The sequence below is a fragment of the Theropithecus gelada genome, chromosome 2 (assembly GCF_003255815.1).
Source record: "Theropithecus gelada isolate Dixy chromosome 2, Tgel_1.0, whole genome shotgun sequence".
Lineage (NCBI taxonomy): Eukaryota > Metazoa > Chordata > Mammalia > Primates > Cercopithecidae > Theropithecus > Theropithecus gelada.
In genome coordinates this window covers 95,534,039-95,559,874 of record NC_037669.1, presented here as the reverse complement: position 1 = coordinate 95,559,874, position 25,836 = coordinate 95,534,039, and the positions used below count along the sequence as shown (strand labels likewise).

The window sequence follows — 25,836 nt, the reverse complement described above, 5'->3', positions numbered from 1 at the left end:
AATTTTTTGTATTTTTAGTAGAGATGGGATTTCACCATGATAGCCAGGATGGTCTCAATCTCCTGACCTTGTGATCCGCCCGCCTCGGCCTCCCAAAGTGCTGGCATTACAGGTGTGAGCCACTGCGCCCCGCCAATATTCTTTTTTTAAATTTCTTTTTTTAAGTTTCACTGGGGAGTGGGTCAGTGGAGTTCCTTATAACGTCAGTCAGAAGTCAATCTCTTACTTCTTTTTTAACAGAATTATTCTGCCTGCTAGGTTGAGAAAAGATGGGAGTGGGGGAGAAAGAGAAGCAGAGAGACTGTTGTAATAACACAATAAAGAGATGTTGCTGGCTTGGTTCTACACTGTGGCAGTGGATTTGGCAAGAAGCTGTTAGATTGTGGGTATATTTTGAAATTAGAGCCAAAGCTTTGCTGAGATTGGATATGAAGAGTGAGAAAGAACAGGGTCAGGGATGACTATATGGTTTTTGGCCTAAGCAACTGGAAAGATGGAGTTTACGGAGATATAGAAACACATTTGGGGTAGAGGTGGGGTATTCAGGAGCTCAGTTTTGTACACATTAAATTTGATTCATTGCCCACTGCATATCCAGTTAGAGATATCAAATAGGTAATAAGTTGTAAGAGTGTGGAGCTCAGGAGAGCAGTCCAGGAAGAAGATTTAAATTTGTGAATCATCAATTTATACCTAGCATTTAAAAACAGGCCAGGCATGGTGACTCTGGTGACAGAACGAGACTCTGGCTCAAAAAAAAAAAAAAAAGAACCATTGATGCAGGATATTTTGCTCCTTAGCTCAGCTAAAATCCAGGTTCTTGTTGCATGCCCAGGAAAAATCAGGCACGCGGACACATTGAAAGATGAGGAGAGTGGAATTTATTAAAAGGAGGCTCTCAGTGAAAAAAAGTGTGTCCTGCCAACAAGCTGCCACCTCACAGATTGAATACCAGGTCACCACACATCAGCTGAAGAGGCCAGGCTTCTCCCCCTGCATAAGGTGCAAATTCCCAGTGGCTCCACCCCATTCTCTGAGTGCGCATGTGGGCCTTTAGTCTGAGCCACTCCACGTTGATTTATTTTACTTACTGTGTGTGTGTTAAGGGACAGAATTTTTCAATGACCTGGGAAGCGTTTGGCTGTCTCCTGTCTCTTATCATTCCCCCTTCTAAAGAGTACATCTAACTGCCCTTAGAATAAAGATAAGAACAAAGACCAATCTTAACTGTTTCCTGCTGACAGGGGGTGCTGTGTTGGGAAAATGGCAGTCAGATCTCCCTAAGAAGCTGATCTAAGGGTTCCTGGCAAAAGGGACCATTATCTGAGGCTCCAGTTGCGCGACTGGAGTTTGATAGCCTGAAGGCAAGAAGAGACAAGCTGGGTTATTAGAAAACATGTATCAAAACAAAACAAGGACGGGGGAAGAACAGCTTGAAAATCCTGAGGCCTTTTACTGGTTTGCACAGGGTGAGGGAGGCCAAAAGCCCGATTGGTTAAAAGAAACTTTTACCCTTTTGCCAGCATGTCAGTCTTCTGGGTTCCCTTCCCCCAAGCCCAATCCTAAACCAATCTCAAGTTTAAGGTTTGGGAAATTAACTTTTCGCAGTTTAGAGGATGGATTCGAGGGGAGTGTCCTGTAGTAAGGAGACACAATTACCTATCTGTGAAGAGAGGACACAATAGGAAATGGAAAAAAGAAGGTGTTTTTTTCAAAGGAGTCCCAGGGGTTCAGGATGTGTTCAAAAAGGGGACAGATTGAAGATGAATGGCTATCCATCAAGAAAGAGGGGAGCAGGTGTCCCTGGTTCCTTTCTCTTCCTAGCGAATACCCAGGGTAGGTGAGGGAGGGAGAAAGCAAGGTGTCCCTTTTTATTTCTTTTGTCCTTATATCCCCAAGACCCGGTGACCATCACAGGGTGCCACCCATGGATGTCAAAGCGACTTTCCCCCATGTTAACAGGGGGGTCTAGGAGGTGGAAATATCCACTCTTACCCACATATGCCCTATCTCCCCTGCTGTCAGTAGCCTTCAAGTTCTCTAGACCTCATTTATGTCATGGATACTAGCATGATGTTTATCCATGAAACAGGAGGCTTGGCTTAATTGGCAGGAATTAGTCATGCTCACCTGTGATGTGCTTTTTAACTTCTGTTACCATCTACCTCTGGATCCCTCAGATCCAGTTTTTTTTTTTTTTTTTTTTTTTCCTTAGGGACCTGATGTTTGGAATTGAGTTTGGAACCAAAAATGTGTCTCAGGGGTTGTATGGACTCCTTATCATAAGCTGAATGCTAAGGTGAAGCTGTGGAAGTGAGTCCTCCTCCAAGGGAAAGAAAAGAATGTCCTGTGTCACACCCAGATAACTGGTGGCTATGGTTATGTTTGCTAAGATTTGGGTGCATGGAGCTTGGTTTTGGTTAGCTCCCTTGGTCTTACTTTCCCAAAAAAGAAACCTCTAGATGACAGGCACCCTATTTATTCCCACCACCTAGCAGGATTTGCAGGATAATTGCTCAGAACTAGAATATAGATTCAGATTTTTACATTACCCGTCCCCCTTTGTTCCTTCTGGGCTATAGTCGGAGATCTCTGGTTGGATCACAGGAATAAGCAGGGTTAGTTTTTAAACAAACGAGGCAAAAAACTTGAAAACAACTAGTGGGTCTAGAATTTAGTGATAAGTTTTGAAACGTAATTTATCTCTCTCCAGTCCTCATTTTTCTTAAAAACAAACCATGATAGGACTGAGTTGTTTGCAAAATAGACTTTAGTCTTATACTTGGCTTGATTATTTGCATGAAGTGCAGCAAGAATTATTTTTACACAGGACTTTTAGATTGGCTTTGATGGAACTGTATTCCACAAGGAATCTCAGATAGGACTTTCTAAAGCTGAGCCGAGCCATGGGTTTGTACCCTCAAATACCTGTGAGTTGGGTAAACTCTCTTCTTGAGGTCCCAAGAGCATAGGGTTCCTGGGCCTGTTAAAAAGTGACACTTTTTACTCACCACAGATTAGGACTGTGTAGGCAAGGTATGAGGCCAGTTTTCCCAAGGAACTTTTTTTTTTGAGACAGAGTCTTGCTCTGTCGCCCAGGCTGGAGTGCAGTGGCCGGATCTCAGCTCACTGCAAGCTCCGTCTCCCAGGTTTACGCCATTCTCCTGCCTCAGCCTCCCGAGTAGCTGGGACTATAGGCGCCCGCCACCTCGCCCGGCTAGTTTTTTGTATTTTTTTTTTAGTAGAGACGGGGTTTCACCGTGTTCGCCAGGATGGTCTCGATCTCCTGACCTCGTGATCCGCCTGTCTCGGCCTCCCAAAGTGCTGGGATTACAGGCTTGAGCCACTGCGCCTAGCCCCAAGGAGCTTTTATCAGCTCTGCAAGTCAAGCTTGACTCCTTAAAGGGAAGCATACCCTTCCAGTCAAAGGCCTTGGCAAAACAACTAGTGTCTTTAGTTGTGTCCTGTTGCAAAGAAAATGGACTCTTATTGCACTGATGCAAACAACTATATTGTCATAAGTTAAGAATACTCACAACTAGTTTCCAAATTCTGGAGAAGCCAGGCAGAGAGGGAGAGAGACAAACACGCTTCAAATTTTGTTCACAGGAGTATACCTTACTCAATTATTAATGGCTGTAAAATAGTTCAAAATAGTTTCCTTGACTCCGAAAAACAAAACAAGGATTGGCAATGTTCCAAGCAAAAGTCAAAAAGATTACTTCAGTTTTGTATTCATTAAGTCCATCCAGTTAACTCTTGTTTAGCTTGATATTCATGAACATTTCAACTCTTCATGAGTCCTGTTTGTTTTTTCTTTATTCTAATGTCACAATCTCCAAAGTTATCAGAAACCTGCATTTGAGAGCACCTACGAAAGTTCTATGGCTGATTATAAACCACCTTTTGAAGAGGATGAAAACAAGACAACAATTATCTGTGAATAACAAAATGTCCAGGGTAGTTACAGTCAGAAACAAAATTGACAAATAAATGTGGTTATCTCTGTGGTTTATAATAACATAACAACCTTAATTGTGATTGATAGCATATACTCCTGATGGGGCCCTAAGATAATTTCTGATGGCCTGGGACTCCTTGGGAAAAACAGAAAAGGCACCACAGATTCCATTCTGATGGTCAGACACCAGAATTTTAGAAATCCCATACAATTTTGGAACATATATTAATACTATTCCCTAAAATATAACCTGAAGAAGATTAAACATTATTTTGGCAATCTCATGTCAGGTAATCTGTTTACCTAAACATGTCAGGTAATCTGTTTACCTCTCTTCTGGATGTGCCAGGGGCCCTCTGTAGCATCCAAAAGCTAGGTGTCAGGAAAGACAATTTTGAAACTGAAGTTTGATTTTGGGAAGCCTGTTGAATATGTTAGAGGTTTAAAACATTTGATTTTTATGAAATAGAATTCCAGATTACCATAAGTTATTTATTTTGCCAAAATGATGGCTCAGAAATTTTAAAAAGCAAAAACCTTTTATGACAGCCCTTTACAGATTTAGCTAAAGAGCAGATTGGTGCCTTAAGAGACCCTCGTTGTGCTTTTATTTCAATGCTCAATTTACAGAAAAGCCATATAATACCCTTTTGAATTTAATCAGTATGTTCACACAAGGAATTTTTTTTGCAAGATTAATTTTTACAATCCTTCCACTACTTGTTTAAACATTTAGCTTTATCTTATCTAATTCAAAACAGTCCTTTAACCCTAGGCAAAAATGTACATTTTGATGACATCTGAATTTTACCAATAATTTTTAAGGCTGTTTTTATTTTTCAAAGATTAAAGTCATGTGAACTAAACGGTACCACAGCTCTTCTTTCTTTTAAAAAATATTTGATCTAAGTGCTTATTTTCCTTTAGGCCAATTAATTAGAACTCTTGTTTATAGAGATCACACACACAACACATACATAACTACACAGGCAGAAGAAGATCCAGTAGCTATAAGATTTTCTGGGCCGGGCGCGGTGGCTCAAGCCTGTAATCCCAGCACTTTGGGAGGCCGAGGCGGGTGGATCACGAGGTCAGGAGATCGAGACTATCCTGGCTAACATGGTGAAACCCCGTCTCTACTAAAAATACAAAAAACTAGCCGGGCGTGGTGGCGGGCGCCTGTAGTCTCAGCTACTTGGGAGGCTGAGGTGGGAGAATGGCGTGAACCCGGGAGGCAGAGCTTGCAGTGAGCCGAGATCACGCCACTGCACTCCAGCCTGGGAGCACAGCGAGACTCCGTCTCAAAAAAAAAAAAAAAAAAAAAAAAAGATTTTCTGTTCACCAATTTCATAACTGGACAATTAGCCTCTGAGTGGGGCCCTTTAAGAGCAGGGCTAGGAAAACATGTAGTTTCTAGGGCCTAGTAAACAGATATAGCCAGAAGACAAAAACAGATTTTGAGAGGGATCCATCCACCTCTAATTCCTGAGTCTCCAATAGGAAAACAAAGCTCTCTCCCAAAATGGAATCCGTGGAGCCTTTTCTGTTTTCCCCAAGGAGTGTCAGGCCATCAGAAATTATCTTAGGGCCCCCATGCATGCATTAAGAGTGGCAAGACAAAATGGAGAAAAAGAATTCAGTTAACTGAGAAAAAACCTTTTCCCAACAAAATAAGATCCAAGAAGAGAAAAACACAAAGGCCTTTTAAATATACTTATAACTTGGATATCCACTTTCAATTAAGCTGAGCGCTTTTTAAGAAAATCCTTTTAAGTCCCTTATTACCCGATATTAAACATGTAAAGTGGCCAGTATTTCTGGCTTCCAAACTTTACCAAAGGTAATCTCCCAAGTGCTCAGAGAAAGGAAAATTCAAGGTGGTTCATGGAGGGGAAGAGAATCAACAAATGGCTAAGGTCACACAGATATCAAACCAGAAAGGACTCATTCCTTAAGCCAGGATTGAACCCAAGCCACCATTGTAAAATGACAGAGGCTAAAACAAAGTACTGGGTACGCGGTTACAGGCCACGTTTCCAAGGACGTAAAACAAGATGGAGGCCTGCAGCAAAGTTTGCCATTGACCAGTTTACCGGACTGGTTTGAACAGTGGACCTATGGAGTCCTAGGCCGGCATCCCATCCTAAGGTACCCTTCTTTCCGACAGAGCCATACAGAAAGACATGGAAAGCACACCAGCTTGGCTACAGCCTAAGACCAACCTCACAAATCCTTTTTCATAATTGAAACCTTACAGAGAATATAAACAGTGATAGTTGGGATCTTGGCCTAGTAAAACATCTTCAAAAAAAAAAAAAAAGCCTGTCACATAAAAGTTAATCCCTGGTGGAAAAAAGGAAAAAAAGCTTAAATGCAGGGTTTGAAAGATGCCTGAAGGAAGAACCTGTTATTCTTATGTGAATGAGTTTCTGCAACAGGGAGATAAATCTTTAATTGCTGTTTCTTCCCTGGGGCTTGGACCTAGCTGGGCCCCTGGGCTAGGGGAGGGGAAGACTCTGTGGGCATGTGGTGAGGAACCCTAGCCAGCCAGCCAAGTGGGGTCCTTGGGCCATGCACCCCAGCCCCACCTGGGAGGGGAGGGATGTAAGGAGCTGCCACTCACCCATCCATCCTACGCATGAGCCTGCAGCCATTGGGTTGGGGGTAGAACACCCCCAGTATTGTAAAAGAAAAGATAGGTGCTATTACAGTCTCAAAAAAGGAAGGAAAATGCCACAGAAAGGCTGGGCTGGGCTGGAATGAGGCCAACATTCTCTACCCTGAGAGCGATGGGGGATAGAAAGGGGCACAGTTTCCTTTACCCTCAGAAGAGGTCCGAGGACAATAAGGCTCAGAAACGAGAGAGAAAAAGACTTTTTTTTTTTTTTTTTTTTTTGAGACAGAGTCTCGCTCTGTAGCCCAGGCTGGAGTGCAGTGGCCGGATCTCAGCTCACTGCAAGCTCCGCCTCCCGGGTTCATGCCATTCTCCGGCCTCAGCCTCCTTTTGTTCACATTTTATTCACCTTTACTCATGTCCTTATACAGGCCACCAAAATGATGCAGGATTTTTTGCTCCTTAGCTCAGCTAAAATCCAGGTTCTTGTCACATGACCAGGAAAAATTAGGCACACAGATGCATTGAAAGGCAAGGAGAGCAGAATTTATTAAAAGAAAGCTCTCAATGAAAAAAGGAGGTCCTGCCAACAGGCTCCCACCTCACAGATTGAATACCAGGCCACAACACACCAGCTGAAGAGGCCAGGCTTCTCTCCCTGCATAAGGCACAAATTCCCATTGGTTCCACCCCATTCTCCCAGTGTGCATGTGGGCCCTTAGTCTGAGCCACTCCGCATTGATTTATTTCCCTTACTGTGCATGTGTTGAGGGATGGAATTTTTCACTGTGGTTATGTTAGGCAAGCCCCCTGTGCACAATGACCTGGACGGCATTTGGCTGTCTCCTATCTCTATCACCATGACACTAGGTGTTATAACCAGTAATGGGTTGGGATAGAATGAGAATAGGATCAAGGCCTCAGCTGTGGAGCACCACATTGTTAATGCTAGGGATCTGAGGAGGCTGAATATAGTAGGCAACGCAGGAGCATGTTAGAGAAGAATAGGATTTCCATATTACAATTTAAATGACCTTTAATGACTTTTTATTTTTATTCCAGCTGAGTTACGCAGTGTGACAAATGGTCAGTCTAACCAAACAAGGTAAGAAAAAAAATATTCTTGATGAGCTCCCAAAGGACTAGGGATTGAATATTTTCAAAACAACCATTTAGCTTAGTGAAGAGTACTTATTTCAAAATTTAACTTAGTCCTCAACCAGCTGGAAATGTGAGAAAATCACATATTCCCTTTGCCCTCTCACTTTCCAGGCAAAATAATAGAATCAGTAGCATAATTCTCCTTGGGAATGACTGACTTATTATTGCTAGTAAGAGGGAAATGAGAGACAAGCACTACTTACTCCATGAAATAAACTCACACTCCCTTTGAGTTCAAGTAAAGGGTTGTGAAGGTGCCTGTTGTGAAGTAAATCAGTAAAAGGAATGGGTCATGTGAGACTCTTTAAAAAGAGATAAATTTGGCCGGGTGCAGGGGCTCATGCCAGTAATCCCAGCACTTTGGGAGGCCAAGGTGGGCAGATAACTTGAGGTCAGGAGTTTAAGACCAACCTGACCAATATGGTGAAACCCCGTCTCTACTAAAAGTACAAAAATTAGCTGAGTGTGATGGCAGGTCCCTGTAATCCCAGCTACTTGGAAGGCTGAGGCAGGTGAATCACTTGAACCTGGGAGGTGGAGGTTGCAGTGAGCCAAGACCGCACCGTTGCACTCCAGCCTGGGCAACAAGAACAAAACTCTCCATCTCAAAAAACAAACAAACAAAACAAGAGGTAAATTTGTATGGGGTATGTCTTCGGCTTTGTTGGAGAAACTCATTATAGAAACATTACAGGCAATATGAGACTTGGATCCTTTTTCAGTTTTCTTTCTTCTTCAATAAACTGCACTGCTACTTTTTTTTTTTTTTTTTTGTCTTTAGTAATGAAGGTGATGCTATCAAAGTTTTTGTGCGAATTCGTCCTCCTGCAGAAAGATCTGGGTCAGCTGATGGAGAGCAGAACTTATGCTTATCTGTGCTCTCCTCCACGAGTCTCCGGCTGCACTCCAACCCTGAGCCCAAGACCTTCATGTTTGATCATGTTGCAGATGTGGATACCACTCAGGTAATGATAATTGGAAAGTTAACTTTTTTTTTTTTTTTTTTTGAGATGGAGTCTCACTCTGTCACCAGGCTGGAATGCAGTGGCATGATCTCAGCTTACTGCGACCTCCGCCTCTAGGTTTCAAGCAATTCTCCTGCCTCAGCCTCCCAAGTAGCTAGGACTACAGGTGCGCACCACCATGCCTAGCTAATTTTTGTATTTTTAGTAGAGAAGGGGTTTCACCACGTTGGCCAGGATGGTCTTGATCTCTTGCCCTTGTGATCTGCCTGCCTTAGCCTCCCAAAGTGCTGGGATTACAGGTGTGAGACACCTTGCCTGGCTGGAAACTTTACTTTTTACCTGGAACAGGTAGGCCTTCATTAGCTCTAAGAATTTCATTTCTTGGTCAGGTGCGGTGGCTCACACCTGTAATCCCAGCACCTTGGGAGGCCGAGGTGGGCGAATCACGAGGTCAGGAGATTGAGATCATCCTGGCTAACACAGTGAAACTCCGTCTGTACTAAAAATACAGAAAATTGGCTGGGTGTGGTGGTGGGCACCTGTAGTCCCAGCTACTCAGGAGGCTGAGGCAGGAGAATGGCATGAACCCAGGAGGTGGAGCTTGCGGTGAGCAGAGATCGTACTGCTGCACTCCAGACTGGGCAATAGAGCAAGACTCTGTCTCAAAAAAAAACAAAACAAAAAAAAAGGATTTCTTTTCTGGGTTAGTCTCTTTTTAATTTCATCTGTCTCAAATAAGGAGACTCAAATATTCCATAAATATTTTAAATCTAATTTTATTAAATAGTTTTCTCCTTTTTTCATCAAACTTTGTAGCAGAATGACAAAAGCCTCCTTTTTTTTTTTTCCCACCAAGTGATAGGAAATTATGGGCATAGTGTCACATGCCTGTAATCCCAGCTATTCGGGAGGCTAAGGCAGGAGGATCACTTGAGCCCAGGAGTTTGAGGCTACAGTGAGCTATGATAGTGCCACTGCACTCCAGCCTCGGCAACAGAGCAAGACTCTGTCTCTTTAAAAAAAAAAAAAAAAAAAAAAGATCCGTGATGTTCAGTGTAGTAGCCATTAGTTGTATGTGGCTATTTAGATTTAAACTAATTAAATGACACTTGAAAGTCAGTTCCTCATACACACTAGTTATATTAAAAGTGTTGCTCGTAGGAGATACAGAAGTATGTTATCAGAAGAAAGGGAATTTATTATAGTCATTGGGGAATAATTTAGTATTTATTAGGCATTTATTTAATATTGATTAATCATTATCATCTTATTCATTTTAATAAAACTGCTTTAATTTTAATAAAAATATTTTAATAAATAAATTTTTAAAAAAGTGTTGCTCATGCATCTGAGGCACTGGAGGTTAGTGAAGATGCACTTTTTGGAGCCAGTGCGTGATTGAGAAGTACCGTTGAACTGCCTAATCTAAGGATTTAGGATTACCATGATGTCAACAACTGCTTTTCTAATTAACGTCAACTTAATTAAGACCTAGTTAGTGCTATCCAATGGAACTTTCTGCAGTGATGGAAATGTCCTGTATCTGTGCTGTTTGTTACAATGGCCTCTAGCCAAATGTGACTATATAAGTTTAAATTAATTAAATCCAATTTAAAATTCAGTGCGTCAGAGGCACTAGCCACATGTGGCTCCTGAGCACTTTTAATATGGCTAGTATGTATGAGGAACTGACTTTTAAGTTTTGTTTACTTAATTTAAATCTAAATACCTACATATAAATAACGGCTACTATACTGAACATCACAGATTTTTTTTTTTTTTTTTTAAGAGATGGGGTCTTGCTTTATTGCCAAGGCTGGAGTGTACAAGTGATCCTCCTCCTTAGCCTCCCAAGTAGCTGTGATTATAGGCATGTGTCACTATGCTTGGCTAATTTTTTTTTCATTCCAGGATAAATCTCAATTATGCCCAGCTACATTTTAAATTTTTTGTAGAGATGGAGTCTTGCTGTTCCCCAGGCTGGTCTCGAACTTCTGGCCTCCCAAAGTGCTAGGATTGCAGGTGTGAGCCACTGCACGCAGCCCTTCACAGATCTTCAGTATTCCCTTATACATGGAGATGTTTTTGGGCCGACGTTTAGGTCTTTGGATCTTCTTTTATGTGGAGCATAGCTGGCCAAGAGATACATAAAATGAGGGCCTTGTGCAGTGGCTCATGCCTGTAGTCCCAGCACTTTGGGAGGTGGAGGTGAGGTCCACCTCACAAGGTGGATCATGAGGTCAGGAGTTTGAGACTAGCCTGATCAACATGGTGAAACCCCGTTTCTACTAAAAATACAAAAATTAGCCAGGCATGGTTGCGCGCACCTGTAGTCCCAGCTACTCAGGAGGCTGAGGCAGGGGAATTGCTTGAACCTGGGAGGTGGAAGTTTCAGTGAGCTGAGATTGCGCCATTGCCCTAAAGGTGACAGAGCAAGACTCCATCTCATAAATAAATAAATAAAAATAAACTGTAGATTTGGGAGTTCTTACATTCTTAATAAGACTGCATCTACTTATAGGTAAAAATGAAAATAAAATGGAGGTATTGACTGTTCAATGCAAACTTACGAGAAAAATCACTGAAGAAGATATACAGCCATTTTTTTATGCTAGTACCAGTACAATATCTACATGCAATATGCTATACAAAATTCTGTATACAGTTGAGTTGTATGCTTTAAATCTATAGTTGTATAGGAGATTAATAGATGTAATTATGTTTAAAGTTTTATCATCTTAGATAGTTTAGCCTTTTTTTTTGTAGTGGATGTTACCATGTTATTACTAAGCAATTTTTGCTGTTACATTGTAGAATGTAATTTAGGAAAAATGTTTTCATTTTTATGAAATGTTAAACATGTTTGGTTACGTTTGTAGGAGTCTGTATTCTCAACTGTGGCTAAAAGCATTGTGGAGTCTTGCATGAGCGGTTATAACGGTACCATCTTTGCATAGTAAGTTGTTGTCTGTGTCCTTATACATAGTACATGCTTGTATTATTTTCCTGTTGCTGTTGTAACAAATTACCACAGACTTAGTGGCCTAAAACAACACAAATGTATTATCTTACAGTTCTGTAAGTGAAAAGTTCAACTCGGGTCTCTCACGGGCTAAAATCAAGGCGTCAGCAGGGATGCAATTGTTTTGGCAGCTCTGTTCCTTTCTGGAAAATTTGTTTCTTTGCCTTTTTTAGCTTCTAGAGGCCACCCACATTACTTAGCTTACAACCCCCTTTATCTTCAAAACCAACAACATGTAACTCTTTGACTTTTCTTCCTTTGTCACACCTCCCTCTGACAGCAGCTAAAATAGGTTTTCTGATTTTGGGGACTCATATGATTAGATTGGCCCTGCCTGGCTATCAAGGTAGCAGGGATTACACTCGAAGGTAGAGGGGTAGTGTAGAGCAGAGTATCTGTCTAACTATATATATAACATTTTTTTGTAAGAAAGGTTTGTCCAGCCAGGCGTGGTGGCTCATGCCTGTAATCCTAGCACTTTGGGAGGCTGAGGTGGGCGGGTTACCGGAGTTCAGGAGTTCAAGACCAGCCAGGCCAACATGGTGAGACCCCCATCTCTACTGAAAATACAAAAAAAAAAAAAAAAAATAGCTGGGTGTGGTAGTGTTCACCTGTAGTCCCAGCTTTTCGGGAGGCTGAGGCAGGAATCACTTGAACCCAGGAGGCGGAGGTTGCAGCGAGCCGAGATTGCACCACTGCACTCCAGCCTGGGTAACAGGGTGTGACTCTGTCTCAAAAAAAACAAAACAAAACAAAAAAGAAAGATTTGTATGTTTTCCACATTTATTTATTCAATTATTTATATGTTATGGATGTACATTTATTTTATTCTTTAGGTTATAATCCAATACTAAAAATTATTTACCTTGTTGTTTCTGTTGTTCCAGCTTTGCCCAATGGGCCCTCCTTGAGGTTGGTTTTTGTGTCCCTTTGCTATAGCTCACCCTTTTGTTTTTTGAGGACCTTCTTACTTTGTGATGCTACAAGATGCTCTGGGCTCATCTTGTGTTTTCCCTGACCTATGCCTAGAATGAGCCATTTCACCAATGAACCCTAATTCCTTTAATTGGAGCATGGTATTTAGCAACCAAGATCTGGGCGCTAGGTGTGTTTGGTTTGTTGCTTCTAGGCCTTCTCAGCAGACAGAGCTAGGTAATACATGGCGGGGTGGGTATACTGTCTGGTTTACTGAGGACAATACCAATTGTCAAGTATTATTAATAGTGTCCTCTTCACTCTCAAGTGCCTGTTTGGACAATAATCTGTAGGATTACCCTATTTGTAGGGGACTCAATAATATCCATTTCTCATTCTGAGTTACTAAAGAACTTTTTTCCTCTTTTCTTCCAGAAGAAGGGGGTAAAAAACTATAGCATACTGTTTTCTAGTTTTGGGGGGCATTTAATGAAAAAGTAAATTCAGAATTTTCTATTTTTGCTGTGAATCTAAGCTAAAGTCTTTTGATATCCTGATTGACATCTTTAAAATACAACTTTTTTTTTTTTTTTTTTTTTTTTTTAAGATGGGGTCTTGTTATGTTGCCCGGTCCTGGAGTGCAGTGGCTATCCACAGCTGTGATTCTAGTGCACCACAGCCTGGAACTCCTAGGCTCAAGCCATCTTCCTACTTCAGCCTCCTCAGTAGCTGGAACTGCCTGGCTTCAACTTTTTTACTTTCAGTTTTTTGTTACTCTTGTTTCTGTTAAGTGGAATAACAGGAGATATGACACTGCAGAAAAACCTATAGCATAAGAATTTTTTTATTGCTTTATATTTAAATGAAGAGATTTTAGTGTCTTTTAAAGACAAAGAATGTAGGAAAGGAAATGCTGTATTAGTTAGCATAGCAAAAATTGGAAACAAAAGTTCATTTGATTCTGGTTAAATAAATCATGGTGCTGCAAGATGCTCCACGATCCCAAACCTGTGGAATACGGTATAGCTATTAAAAATAATGAGGCAGACCTCTATTGCTGACCTAGAAAGGTATCTGAGGTAAAATTAAGGGAAAAACAGGTTGCCAAGCAGTATGAAGAGCATCATCCCAATTTTTGTAAATAAAGATTAAATGAAAACTGATGGCTATGTTTGTGTAATACAGAAGCATTTGCCAATTAATAGTGGTTAGCTCTTTGTAGGGAGATTGGAGAGAAAAGAGGAGGATCATTCACTTTTTATCTAATAGAATTTAAAAATGGAAAGAAAATAAGCTAACTTTTTGTGGAGAAAACGTATACACTAGTATTATAATAGGAGTAGTCTTTTAATTTTATGTGTAAAAATAATATGTAAAACATTATTTTTTACAGTGGACAGACTGGCTCAGGGAAGACGTTTACTATGATGGGTAAGTAAATTAAAGACTAACTTTTGTTGGCTTAATCTACCCTTTCTGTGATAACAGTAACCTACAACATTTTGGGGAAAGGCATAATTTCTATATATGATGTTGATCTCTTGAAATTAAGGAGATTTCCCTAGGCTTCTGCCAAGTTGTGAGTTTTTTGCTAGCAAAGTCCATGTGTTAATCATGTTTGCAGCTCTGTTTCCAGCTCAATGCCTGGCACAGAGTGGTACTGAATAAACAGTTTTTCAGTAGGATTTAATGAATTTGTATATGTTTATACACCTGTATAACTACTAACCAGATCAAGATTCCTGGTCAGTAACTACCAAACCCTGTCCGCTGGAATGCCTATTACTCTAATCTCTGTCATCATTAATATTGCTTGTTTTTGATCCTCTACAAATAATATTTTATTGTGTATCTTTTGTTTCTGGTCTTTTAGTGTTAAGTTTCTGCGATTCACTCATGTTGTTGCAAGTAGCAGTAGTTTATTTCCATTACTGTATAATATATTATTGTATGAGTATACTACACATTTTCTAGTCTACTGTTGATAGACATTTGGATTATTTCAACTTTTCAACCATATGAATAATGTTGCTGTGAACATCTTTTCTTGTGTCTTTTGAAATAATTTGTGTTGGATATGTATCCAGGAAAATTGCTGGATCATAGTATATATGTATATTTAGCTTTAGTAATTCTGCCCAACAGTTTCCCAAAGTGATTATCTCCGTAGTATATGGAAGTTCCAGTTGCTCCACTTCCTTATATGTACTTGAAATTGTCAATTTAAAACATTTTAGGCATTCTTAAGTATGTATAGTATTATCTTATTGTGTGTTTATTTCTGTTGACAACTGAATACCTTTCATATGTTTATCTGATATATCAATAACCTCTCTGTTGAAATGCCCATTCAAGCTTTTTTCTCCCATTTGAAAAATTAGCTTGACTTTTTCTTACTTATTTGTGGATATTCCTTATAAAACAGAGAAGTTAGCCTTTTGTCTATGATATGGATTCCAGATTTTTCTCTAGGTTTTTCATTTGTCTTTTGACTTACTTGAGGTTTTTTTTTCCTATGCTAAAGTTTTATTTTACATGGCTGAATTTTTTTCTTTTCTTTTTCTTCTTCTTTTTTTTATTTTTTTGAGACAGAGCCTCCCCCCCTGTCGCCTAGGCTAGAGTGCAGTGGTGCAATCTTGGCTCACTGCAACCTCCACCTCCTGGGTTCAAGGCAATTCTCCAGCCTCAGTTTCCCAAGTAGCTGGGATTACAGGCATGCGCCACCACACCCGGCTAATTTTTGTATATTTAGTAGAGATGGGGGTCTCACCATGTTGGCCAGGCTGGTCTCCAACTTCCGGCTTCAAGTGCTCTACCTGCCTCGGCCTCCCAAAGTGCTGGGATTACAAGCAGAAGCCACTGCACCCGGCTTCTTTTTCTTCTTTAATGGCTTCTGAATTGTGAGTTGTAGTAAGAAAGGTCTTCCTGTCTCTCTGAGGTTATAACAACAACAACAACAACAACAAATAATTGAATACTTGTACTTACAGTATGCCCGGCACTCTTGAAGACGCTGTTGGTTTACTTGAATACAAGGCAGTGTCCTGGCTCTTGTGGACCTTCTGATTTTCAGGCAGGGGGAATACACAATTAAAAGCAAATACACCTCTAGAAATTACGCCAGAGGTAATAAGTGCTATGAATTAAAATAAAGCAATGTAAAGGGATGGAAAAAAGTAGAGGGTGCTATTTTAGGTGGTGGGTCAGGAAAGATCTCTCAGGAGGTCACCTTTGAGGTTATTAAGTGAAAGAAGAGTGAACAACGAGACTGTCCAAGAGAATAATCTTACAGGCAGAGGAACAGCAGTTGCACAGGCCCTGAGGTGGGTGCACACTCAAGAATGTTTGAAGAACAGCAGAAGACCCATTGAGAGTGGAGTTTTCCAGGATAAGGGGCTGGTAGCATGGGAAGTCGGAACTATACCCTAGGGCCAGGTCATATAGGCCCTGGTGAGGATTTTGGATTTTGTTTTGAATATGATGTGACATTATTGGAAGAGTTCTTTTTTAAAATAAACAAACAAATAGGAAGTACATGATCTGATATATAATTAAAAGGATTACTCAGGCAGCTAAGTGGAATAAAGGCTATTAGGGGATAGAGCAAGGATTAGGAGATACTGTAGTGGGTCAGGCAAGAGATGATGAAGGTAATTAAAGATTTGTTGAATCTTTGTCTTAGTCTATTTGTGTTGCTGTAAAGAAATACCTGAGGCTGGGTAATTTATAAAGAAAAGAGGTTTACTTGGCTCACAGTTCTGCAGGTCATAGAAGAAGCGTGGCACCAGCATCTGCTCGGCTTCTGGTGAGGGCCTCATGCTGCTTCAGCTCATGGCAGAAGACAAAGGGGAATGGGCATGCAGCGATTACGTGGTGAGGGAGGAAAGTGAGAGAGAGGAAAGTGAGAGAGAGGGAGAGTGACAAAGAGAGAGAGAGATGAGGAAGTGCCAGGCTGTCTCCAACAACTAGTTCTCTTGGGAAATAAGAGAACTCACTCCCATGAGAATGGCACCAAGCCTTTCATGAGTGGTTGTGCCCCCCCACACTCCATGACCCAAAAATGTCCCAGCAAGCCACACCTCCAACAGTGGGGATCAAATTTCAACATGAGAACTGGGGCCAAACATACTATACCAAATTGATCTTTGTATAATATATTCTCCAACAGGAAAATGATGTAAAATTATCTGCATGTTCTAATATTCATTCTCTTTATTCATTTACTTGCATTTTTCTACCTCTGTTATGTGTTTCTTAAGCTACGGGTTACAAGGACTATTTAAAATATTCCAGGTGTGGTGCAAGGCCTTCTACCAAAGACAACTATTATATTTTAAAATTTATTCTTTATTTTTCTTCTGCATATCAGCATTTTGTTAGTTCCTTTGGTCTCTAAGGCATACTTTACCAATATTTTGATTGTTAAATAGATCTAGATCTTTTCTAGCTATATATATTTTTTCTGGGAAATATTGCTATAACTTGAATTAGAATTCCTTAGAATCCTGCTATTTACATATACACTGATACCTCTTCCTTTTCCCAGTGTAACAAAATAGAGACTCTGCATTTTTCTGTCTGCATGGAAATCTTATAGGATATTCTTACAGTACTTTTCTTACCAGCTTGGCTTTTATTGCCTAATTTTAAAAAAATCAACTAGCTAATTGTGATTTTTAGTACTTAATGTGTTTAAAGCACTAACATGGCTCTCAGTGCTTTGCCTTTACACTCTCAGTTAATTCTTTCCAATAACCCTATGTGGTATTTATTACCATTATTATCCCCATTTTATAACTGAGAACTCTGCAGCTTAAGAGGGATTTAGTAATTAGCCTACGGTCACAAGGTATGGGGCCAAGGCCTGGAGCACAGGTCAGTCTATGAGACCAAATGTGCTGCAATAAAGTACAGTTGTTTGATATTCCTGCAGATTTTGGTACCTGGCAGTTGGAAAAATTTCAATTCCTCTCACAGACCTAAATTTAACTTGCTTGGAGCACAAGTAGGAAAATCATTATATAGTATAATCATCTTATTTCTATGTAAATTGCCATTTTGAAAGACTCTTGGAATAGAATAAAAATCCAGTGTTTATTTTTTTAACTTTTTTAGGACCATCTGAATCTGATAATTTTTCTCATAACCTGAGAGGAGTAATCCCACGAAGTTTTGAATATTTGTTTTCCTTAATTGATCGTGAAAAAGAAAAGGTAAAACTTAATGTAAAAATAAAGTGGTTCTATGAAATGTCTAATTTTGAATAGGTAGCTACTGATAATTAGCTCATGATACATGGTAGAGCATGAATGGTACTACTCTACAATGTGGATAGACTAGTGTGGTATAAGAAAACCTTTCAGTTCTGAGGATAATATTAAGGATTCTGAGTTGTTTTATCTCAACTGAGTTTTTAGTTTATAAAACATGCATTATCCTTTATCCCAAATTGCTAGTTTACAAGAAAGGAAAATAATGCTTCTGGGGCTCTCAAAAAAAATATTTTGCAAGAGCGAAACTGTAAAGAAAATCTCAGCTGAGGAAAACAGATACATTAATACTCTAAGCCTAATCATCTACCTGTACCTAGGCTCACAGGTGACTGCAGGTGTCCCTAAATCCTCATGGCATCCAGCAGTGATGGACTCATCCTCACCATCTTTGTAGCACCTGCTACTGCCTTCCCATGGTCTTTGTGCTCCACATGTGGTATGGCTCCATCACTGTGGGGATATGGTCTTTCCTCCTACATTTTTTCCCAGGTTGGGCCTTCTCACAATTGTGCTGATTTAGCTTGGGGAAGTCGGGGCTTAGAACCATTTGTGTTTTATGTTCCATTACTTATGTACCAAAGAAACTTATATATAACATTGGTTTACCATTTACTCCTTTGCAGAAATCACCTATCTGTAACACTGAAGTTAGACACACAAATTGTGTGGCAGTGAAATAATTTAGTACCATGCATTTCTATGGTTAAAAATCCTATAAAGTCTTTTAAAATAAATTATTTTCAGTCGTTTGAAGAACATAACACTTGTTTCAAATAAAACTTTATGAGGACATCAAATATATAAGACAGACAAAAATGGAATTTCCCAACTGGACTGCTCAATTCTCCTCTCCCTGTATTAGCTCCCAGGCACCTGTGGAGGCCTCTAGGGTGCCTGGGACCACACTTTGATGCAGCTCTAAAATATAACCATGTGTTAAAACTAGTTATCGGCCGGGCGCAGTGGCTCACGCCGGTAATCCCAGCACTTTGGGAGGCTGAGGTGAATCACAAGGTCAGGAGATCGAGACCATCCTGGCTAACACAGTGAAACCCCATCTCTACTACAAATACAAAAAATTAGCCAGGCGTGGTGGGAGGCACCTGTAGTCCCAGCTACTCAGGGGGCTGAGGCAGGAGAATGGCACAAACCCGGGAGGCGGAGCTTGCAGTGAGCCCAGATCACACCACTGTACTCCAGCCTGGGTGACAGAGTGAGACTCCATTTCAAAACAAAACAAAACAAAACAAAACAAAAAACTAGTTATCTAGATTTTTTTACTTTTAGGTATCTTATATTGTATTAAAGGATAACAGCATAGGAGATTTATGTCTTGTGAAGCAAGTGCAAAATTAATGCTTATGAAAACTAGGTATGAACACATGAAAATAATGTATCTAAACGAGGCTTCTTTTTTACAGGCTGGAGCTGGGAAGAGTTTCCTTTGTAAGTGTTCCTTTATTGAAATCTACAACGAGCAGATATATGACCTACTGGACTCTGCATCAGCTGGACTGTACTTAAGGGAGCATATCAAGAAGGGAGTCTTTGTTGTTGGTGCAGTGGAGCAGGTGGTAACCTCAGCTGCTGAAGCCTATCAGGTACCCTGCAATGAGTACTTATTTGGTGCTTAGGCAACAAACCTGCTGTGAAAGCACTCCAATCTCAAAAAAGCAAGAATTGAGGTGCCAAAAATATGTCATAAAGGCATAATACAGAATGTTCATGAGAAGTAAATATAAAATAATATGGCAGTATTTTATTCTATTCCAAGAGTCTTTCAAAATGGCAACCTGGAAAGGGCAACTTAAACAGAAATAAGATGATACAGTGTATAATCAGTTTCTTACTTGTCCATATGTCTTTAGTGGTTCCTCCTGGGAGATGCCTGTTTGAGGGGCTTCTGGGAACTCTGGCCTTTAAACCAGCTGGCTGTTCTTTTCTATGTTGCTTGCTTGTTAGGTGTCAAAAGCTAACTTGTCTTGAGCATTCAGCTCAGGACAAGCAAACCTCTTGACAGGAATTTACAAAATATTCTAGATAAGTTTTTATGAAATCTGATCTGGTCCAATGATTTGAAAGTTTTTTTATTATGTAGCATTTGACACATATAAAATATTGCCACACACGTGTAAGTTACCAAGCATAATGTTAAAGTGAACATTCAGGAGGCTTTTAGATAATTTAAAGACCCTAGTATCACCAGTACTATCCTATTTACTGGTGATATTTGGTTTTTTAAATATACTATGAATAGGTAAATAGGATACCTGTCCTCCCTATCCCATATCCCTGGCTCCTCTCCAAAATTAAGCACTGAGTTGAATGTCATTATCATTTTCTTCCACTTTTAAATCAATATATATGTGGTTTTGCCTCTTTTTGAGTTTGAAAAAACACATATTTAGCTCTCTATGACTTTAAAAACTCAACGTGGTTTATGAAATCTATGTTGCATTTCATTTATTTTCACTGCTGTATGATATTTCATAATTTATTCTTTTATCTTCAACAAGCCTCTTGATTCCAGCTGTTTAAATTGAGACTCCCCCAAGCAAGAGACAGGTTCTACTTGTGACCAAATGTGTGTATGCATATATACTCAAGAAATTGTGTTGAGTTTTTTATTGGAATTACATTGCAGTTATAGACCAGTTTAGAGGGATAACATTTTTTTACAATGTTTTACAATATTCAGTCCATACATTAACATGGTATGTCTCCTCTTTTATTTAGATCTTTAATGTCTTGTAATATAATTTTAATAATTTTCATCATAAAAGTCATACATACTTTTTGTTAACTTTATTCCAGTATACCTTATGTTTTTAGTTGCTCTAATAATCTTTTTTTATTTTCATTTTTATTTATTCTTTATTTTTTTTATCTTTTTTGGAGACAGAATCTTGCTGTGTTGCCCAGGCTGGAGTGCAGTGGTGTGATCTCAGCTCACTGCAACCTCTGTCTCCTAGGTTCAAGCAATTCTCATGCCTTAGCCTCCCAAGTAGCTGAGACTATAGGTGCACACTACCATGCCTGGCTAATTTTTTGTGTTTTAGGAGAGACAGAGTTTCACCATGTTGCCCAGGCTGATCTTGAACTCCTGAGCTTAGGCAATCCACCTGCCTTGGCCTCCCAAAGTGCTAGGATTACAGGCATGAGCTACTGCGCCCAGCACATAGTCTCTTTTTAAAATTACATTTACTGTTTGGTGTGTATAGAAATGCAGTTGAATTTTTCTTTTTCTTTTTTTTTTTTGAGATGGAGTCTTGCTCTGTTGCCCAGGCTGGCGTGCAGTAGCGTGATCTCGGCTCACTGAAAGCTCTGCCTTCCGGGTTCACGCCATTCTCCTGCCTCAGCCTCCCGAGTAGCTGGTTCTATAGGCGCCTGCCACTACGTCTGGCTAATTTTTTTTTTTTTTTTTTTTTTTAGTAGAGACGGGGTTTCACCGTTTTAGCCAGGATAGTCTCGATTTCCTGACCTCGTGATCCACCTGCTTTAGCCTCCCAAAGTGCTGGGATTACAGGCAAGAGCCACCACGCCCGGCCAAAATGCAGTTGATTTTTATAAGATGCTTTTATAATCAGTCACCTTGCTAACTATCTTAAAAAATCAAGACTGTGTGTTAAAGTTTTGTTTCATGCTTTTTCCACTGTTGTTGAGATAATCTTGTGTTTTTTCTTAACATGTTAACTTGATAAAGTACTAGATTAAGATTTGCTAATATTTTGTTTAGTATTTTTCATCAATTTAAAAAATTGAGATCAATCTGTAATTTCCTTTGTCCTATTCCGTTTTTGTTTTTGTTTTTGTTTTTTTTGAGACAGGGCCCACTCTGTCATCCAGGCTGGAGTACAAGTGACACAAACAATCATGGCTCACTGCAGCCTTGACTTCCTGGGCCTAACAGATCCTCCCACCTCAGCCTCCCTAGTAGCTGAGACTACAAGTGCACAGCATTATGTTTGGCTGAGTTTTGAATTTTTTTGTAGAGATGAAGTTTAGCCATGTTGTCCAGGCCAGTCTTAAACTCCTGGGCTCAAGCATTTCACCTGCCTCAGCCTCCCACTATAAGCGTGAGACACTGCACCCGGCCCTATTCTCTTTGTTTTGTTTTATTTATCAACATTACTTGTTTTCTGAAAGTATTTATGCCTGGGATGACTTATTCTTAGAATGTATAGTGGAACTCAGCTGCAAAATTATCTGGGTCTTGTGAGAAGATTTTCAACTACAAAAAAAAAATTATTTTAATAGAGCCATGCAGCCATTTTATTTCTTCTTGGGTCAGTGTTAGTAAGTTATGTATTCTTAGAAAAATTTCAGTTTCCTCTTAGTTTTCAAGTATATTGGCATAAAGTTGTTCCTAGTATTCACATTTTTACAATCTTTACCATAACTGCCATTTTGTTTGCTTTTTACATGGTTGTTATTGTTTATATGGACTTGCTCTTTAATATTTTCTTTGTTCTTAGTTTCTCCTGGGTTTATCTTGCTGTTCTTTTTCCAGCTTCTTAAGCTGGATGTTTACTCGTGTTGGCATTTCTTTTGTGATATAAGTATTTAATGCTATAAATTTTTACTTCTTTATACTTCTTTAACTTCACACAAGTTTTAATATTTTAATTATCGTGTAGATCCAAATATTTTTCTATAATTTTTTTGACTCATTAATTACTTAGAAATGTGATTTTAAATTCCAAAGTGTGTGGGATTTCTAACTTATTTCTCATGTTGATTCTCAATTGCATTGGGATCAGAGAATGTGGTCTTATGTGACATCTAGTCTTTGAGATTTTTTTGAGACGTAATTTGTGGATTTATAACAATTTTTTTCAAGTGTGCCATGTGTGCTTAACGAGAATATGTATCCTTGGTACAAGGTTTTGTATTTTTGCTAGTTTTCTTGTCCCTGTAATCTATTCATACTTCAGAGAGATGCACTGATTTCCCACTAAGGTGTTGGTTTTTCAGTTTCATTGCGATTTTTCTCTGTATGTGTATATATATATACACATACACATATGGAAACACAACAAGTCCTCACTTAACATCCTAAGAGGTTTTTGGAAACTGACTTTAAGTGAAACAATGTATAATAAAACCAATTTTACTACAGACTAATTGATACAAAGAAGAGTTAAGTTCCTACTGCATATTTCTAGTCATAAAAGCATCACCAAACTTCCCAATAAGGACCCAACACACTTCTAATATTAAACATTAAAATAAATGTGAACTATACATTCATTTTAAAAAGATGATAAAAACAACTAAGATAATTGTTTACCCAGGTTTGGTGGATAAGTGAGTGATGGCAGTCATGGTGTTGGGTTAAATCGGGAATAAATGTTTACAAAGTAGAAATTGTCAGGAGCACTTCCTACCGACATACAGTTCAGAAACAAGCGATAACAAATATGGTGGGCTCACTGAGTACTTTCGTACTGCATTGTTTATTGTCCTGTATTTGTATGAGTATCATATACTTTATGAAATTTTTTTTTTTTTTTTTGAGACAGTGTCTCACTCTGTCTCCAAGGCTAGAGTGTAGTGGTGCGATCTCGGCTCACTCCAACCTGTGCCTCCTGGGTTCAAATGATTCTTGTGCCTCAGCCTCCTGAGTAGCTAGGACTACAGGCATGTGCCACCACATCTGGCTAATTTTTTGTATTTTTATTAGAGGTGGGGTTTCGTCATGTTGGCCAGACTGGCCTTGAACTCCTGACCTCAGGTGATCTGCCCTCCTCGGCCTCCCAAAGTGCTCGGTTTACAGGCATGAGCCACCACACCTGGCCACTTTATGAATTTTTATTTGGCAATATTTGTATTAATTCATTTTCTACCATGCTTATTCCTGTTCAGGTTTACATGTGGCAGAAACCAACCAAGACAGGACACCATTCTATTGCAGGCACATTCATCCAGTCAGTCAGACTGGGATCATTTGGATGTGCCAGTTCCCTTACCATGCACATCTTTGGAATGTGGGACGAAATGAGAGTACCTAGAGAAAACCCATGCAGACAAGAGGAGAACCGTAAACTTTACACAGACAGTTGCCCTGGCTGGAAATCATTTTTTTTCCTCAACTTCACAACAAAATAACATTGAATGAAATGAAATGGAGGACCTGCTGTGGACTCTTTTGTTCGGTGTATATAGAAGTGTAGAATTAGTATATATCTTCCTTTTATTTTCATCTATAATTCTTTATTGACCCTACACTTTCCTATCAGCACATTTTGCTTTACAAATATGTTTTGTTTGATGTTCACATACCACTCAACATTCTTTTGATTACCATTTGCCTGGTATATGTTTCTCCATCAGGCTTTCTGTTTCTTTCTTTTTTTTTTTTTTTTGAGTCTCGCTCTGTCACCAGGCTAGAGTGCAGTGGCGTGATCTTGGCTCACTGCAACCTCCGCCTCCCAGGTTCAAGCTATTTTCCTGCCTCAGCCTCCCGAGTAACTGGTACTACAGGCGCGTGCCAGTGTGCCCCGTTAATTTTTGTATTTTTAGTAGAGACAGGGTTTCACTGTGTTGGCCAGGATGGTCTCGATCTCTTACCTCATGATCTGCCCACCTCGGCCTCCCAAAATGCTGGGGTTACAGGCGGATTACAGGCGTGAGTCACCGCGCCCGGCCCCTTCTGTTTCTTAATATTTTAAGTGTTTATTGTAAACCACAAAGCTATACTTTGCTCTTTTTTTTAATCGCTCGTGACAGTATCTTACCTAATTTATTTACATTACTGTATGATTGTTGATATTGTTAGACTGGTTTCTGCTATCTTTTTTAGTGTGTTTTGCCTGTTTCATCTAATGCTTCCTTCTCTTTTCTTGCCTTTTTGTTTTTGATCCAGTATGCAGCATGATTTGTTGAAAAAAACTTTCTTTTTCCCATTACATTGCCTTTGCACCTTTGATGAATTGACTGTACACATATGGGTTTATATCTAACTGTATTCTGTTCTGTTGATCTGTTTCTTTTCATCAATACTAAACTGTCTTGATTATTACATAACTTGTTGCTAAGTAGTATCTTTAGATCAGGGAGGGTAAGTCTTCCAACATTGTTCTTTTTAACAATTATTTTGGTTATTCATTGTCCTTTGCATTTTCATTTACATAGAACCAGTTTATCAATTTCTACAAAATAGGCTGCTGGGATTTTGAGTGGGATTGTGTTGAATCTATCAATTATTTTTGGTAGAATTGGCATCTTAACAACATTGAGTCTCCCAGTCTATGAACATTCACCAAGTATTTTTGTTTTTGATTTTTGATTTTGATTTTTGTAGAAGTATTCAAGCAAACATGCTTGTATTTGCTTTTTCTCCTTATGTTGCACAAGTGACAGCATACTGTGCTATTTTTATACCTTGCCTTTTTTATTTTAGAGACCAAGTCTCACTATGTTGCCTAGGCTGGAGTGCAATGGCGCGATCTCGACTCACTGCAACCTCTGCCTCCTGGGTTCAAGAGATTCTCCTGCCTCAGCCTCCCGAGTAGCTGGGATTACAGGTGTCTGCCACCACGCCCAGCTAAATTTTGTATTTTTTCGTAGAGATGGGGTTTCACCATATTGGTCAGGCTGGTCCTGAACTCCTGACCTCAGGTAATACACCCGCCTCGGCCTCCCAAAGTGCTGGGATTACAGGCGTGAGCCATGGTGCCCAGGTGCTTTTTTAAAATAATAGTATTTTGGAATTTGTCTCAGGTTGGAGGATCTCTCTCTTTCTCTCTTTTTATAGCTGTATGAATGTATCAGATGTATTTAATATGTAATATACAGTATTTAATGTTATAGAAAGAAAGCATAAAGTACTATCCAAGGAATATACAAGATACAAATAGTTGGGCACAGTGGCTCACTCCTGTAATCGCAGCCTCTTTGGGAGGCCAAGGTGGCGGATCACTTGA

At 39.6% G+C, this 25,836-nt stretch overlaps 1 protein-coding gene across 2 annotated transcripts in view; it reads left to right on the top strand.

The window, feature by feature from the left end:
- Positions 1-25,836, top strand: part of KIF15 (kinesin family member 15) — an 88,192-nt gene that overhangs the window by 3,968 nt on the left and 58,388 nt on the right. The window contains exons 2-7 of one of the 2 annotated variants that reach the window (XM_025376816.1): positions 7,638-7,680; positions 8,518-8,701; positions 11,581-11,657; positions 14,032-14,069; positions 17,754-17,851; positions 19,333-19,512. In XM_025376816.1, the coding sequence (XP_025232601.1) occupies positions 7,638-7,680; positions 8,518-8,701; positions 11,581-11,657; positions 14,032-14,069; positions 17,754-17,851; positions 19,333-19,512 (620 nt within the window). The remainder of the gene's footprint in view (positions 1-7,637; positions 7,681-8,517; positions 8,702-11,580; positions 11,658-14,031; positions 14,070-17,753; positions 17,852-19,332; positions 19,513-25,836) is intronic. The other variant, XM_025376817.1, reaches the window with a different exon arrangement.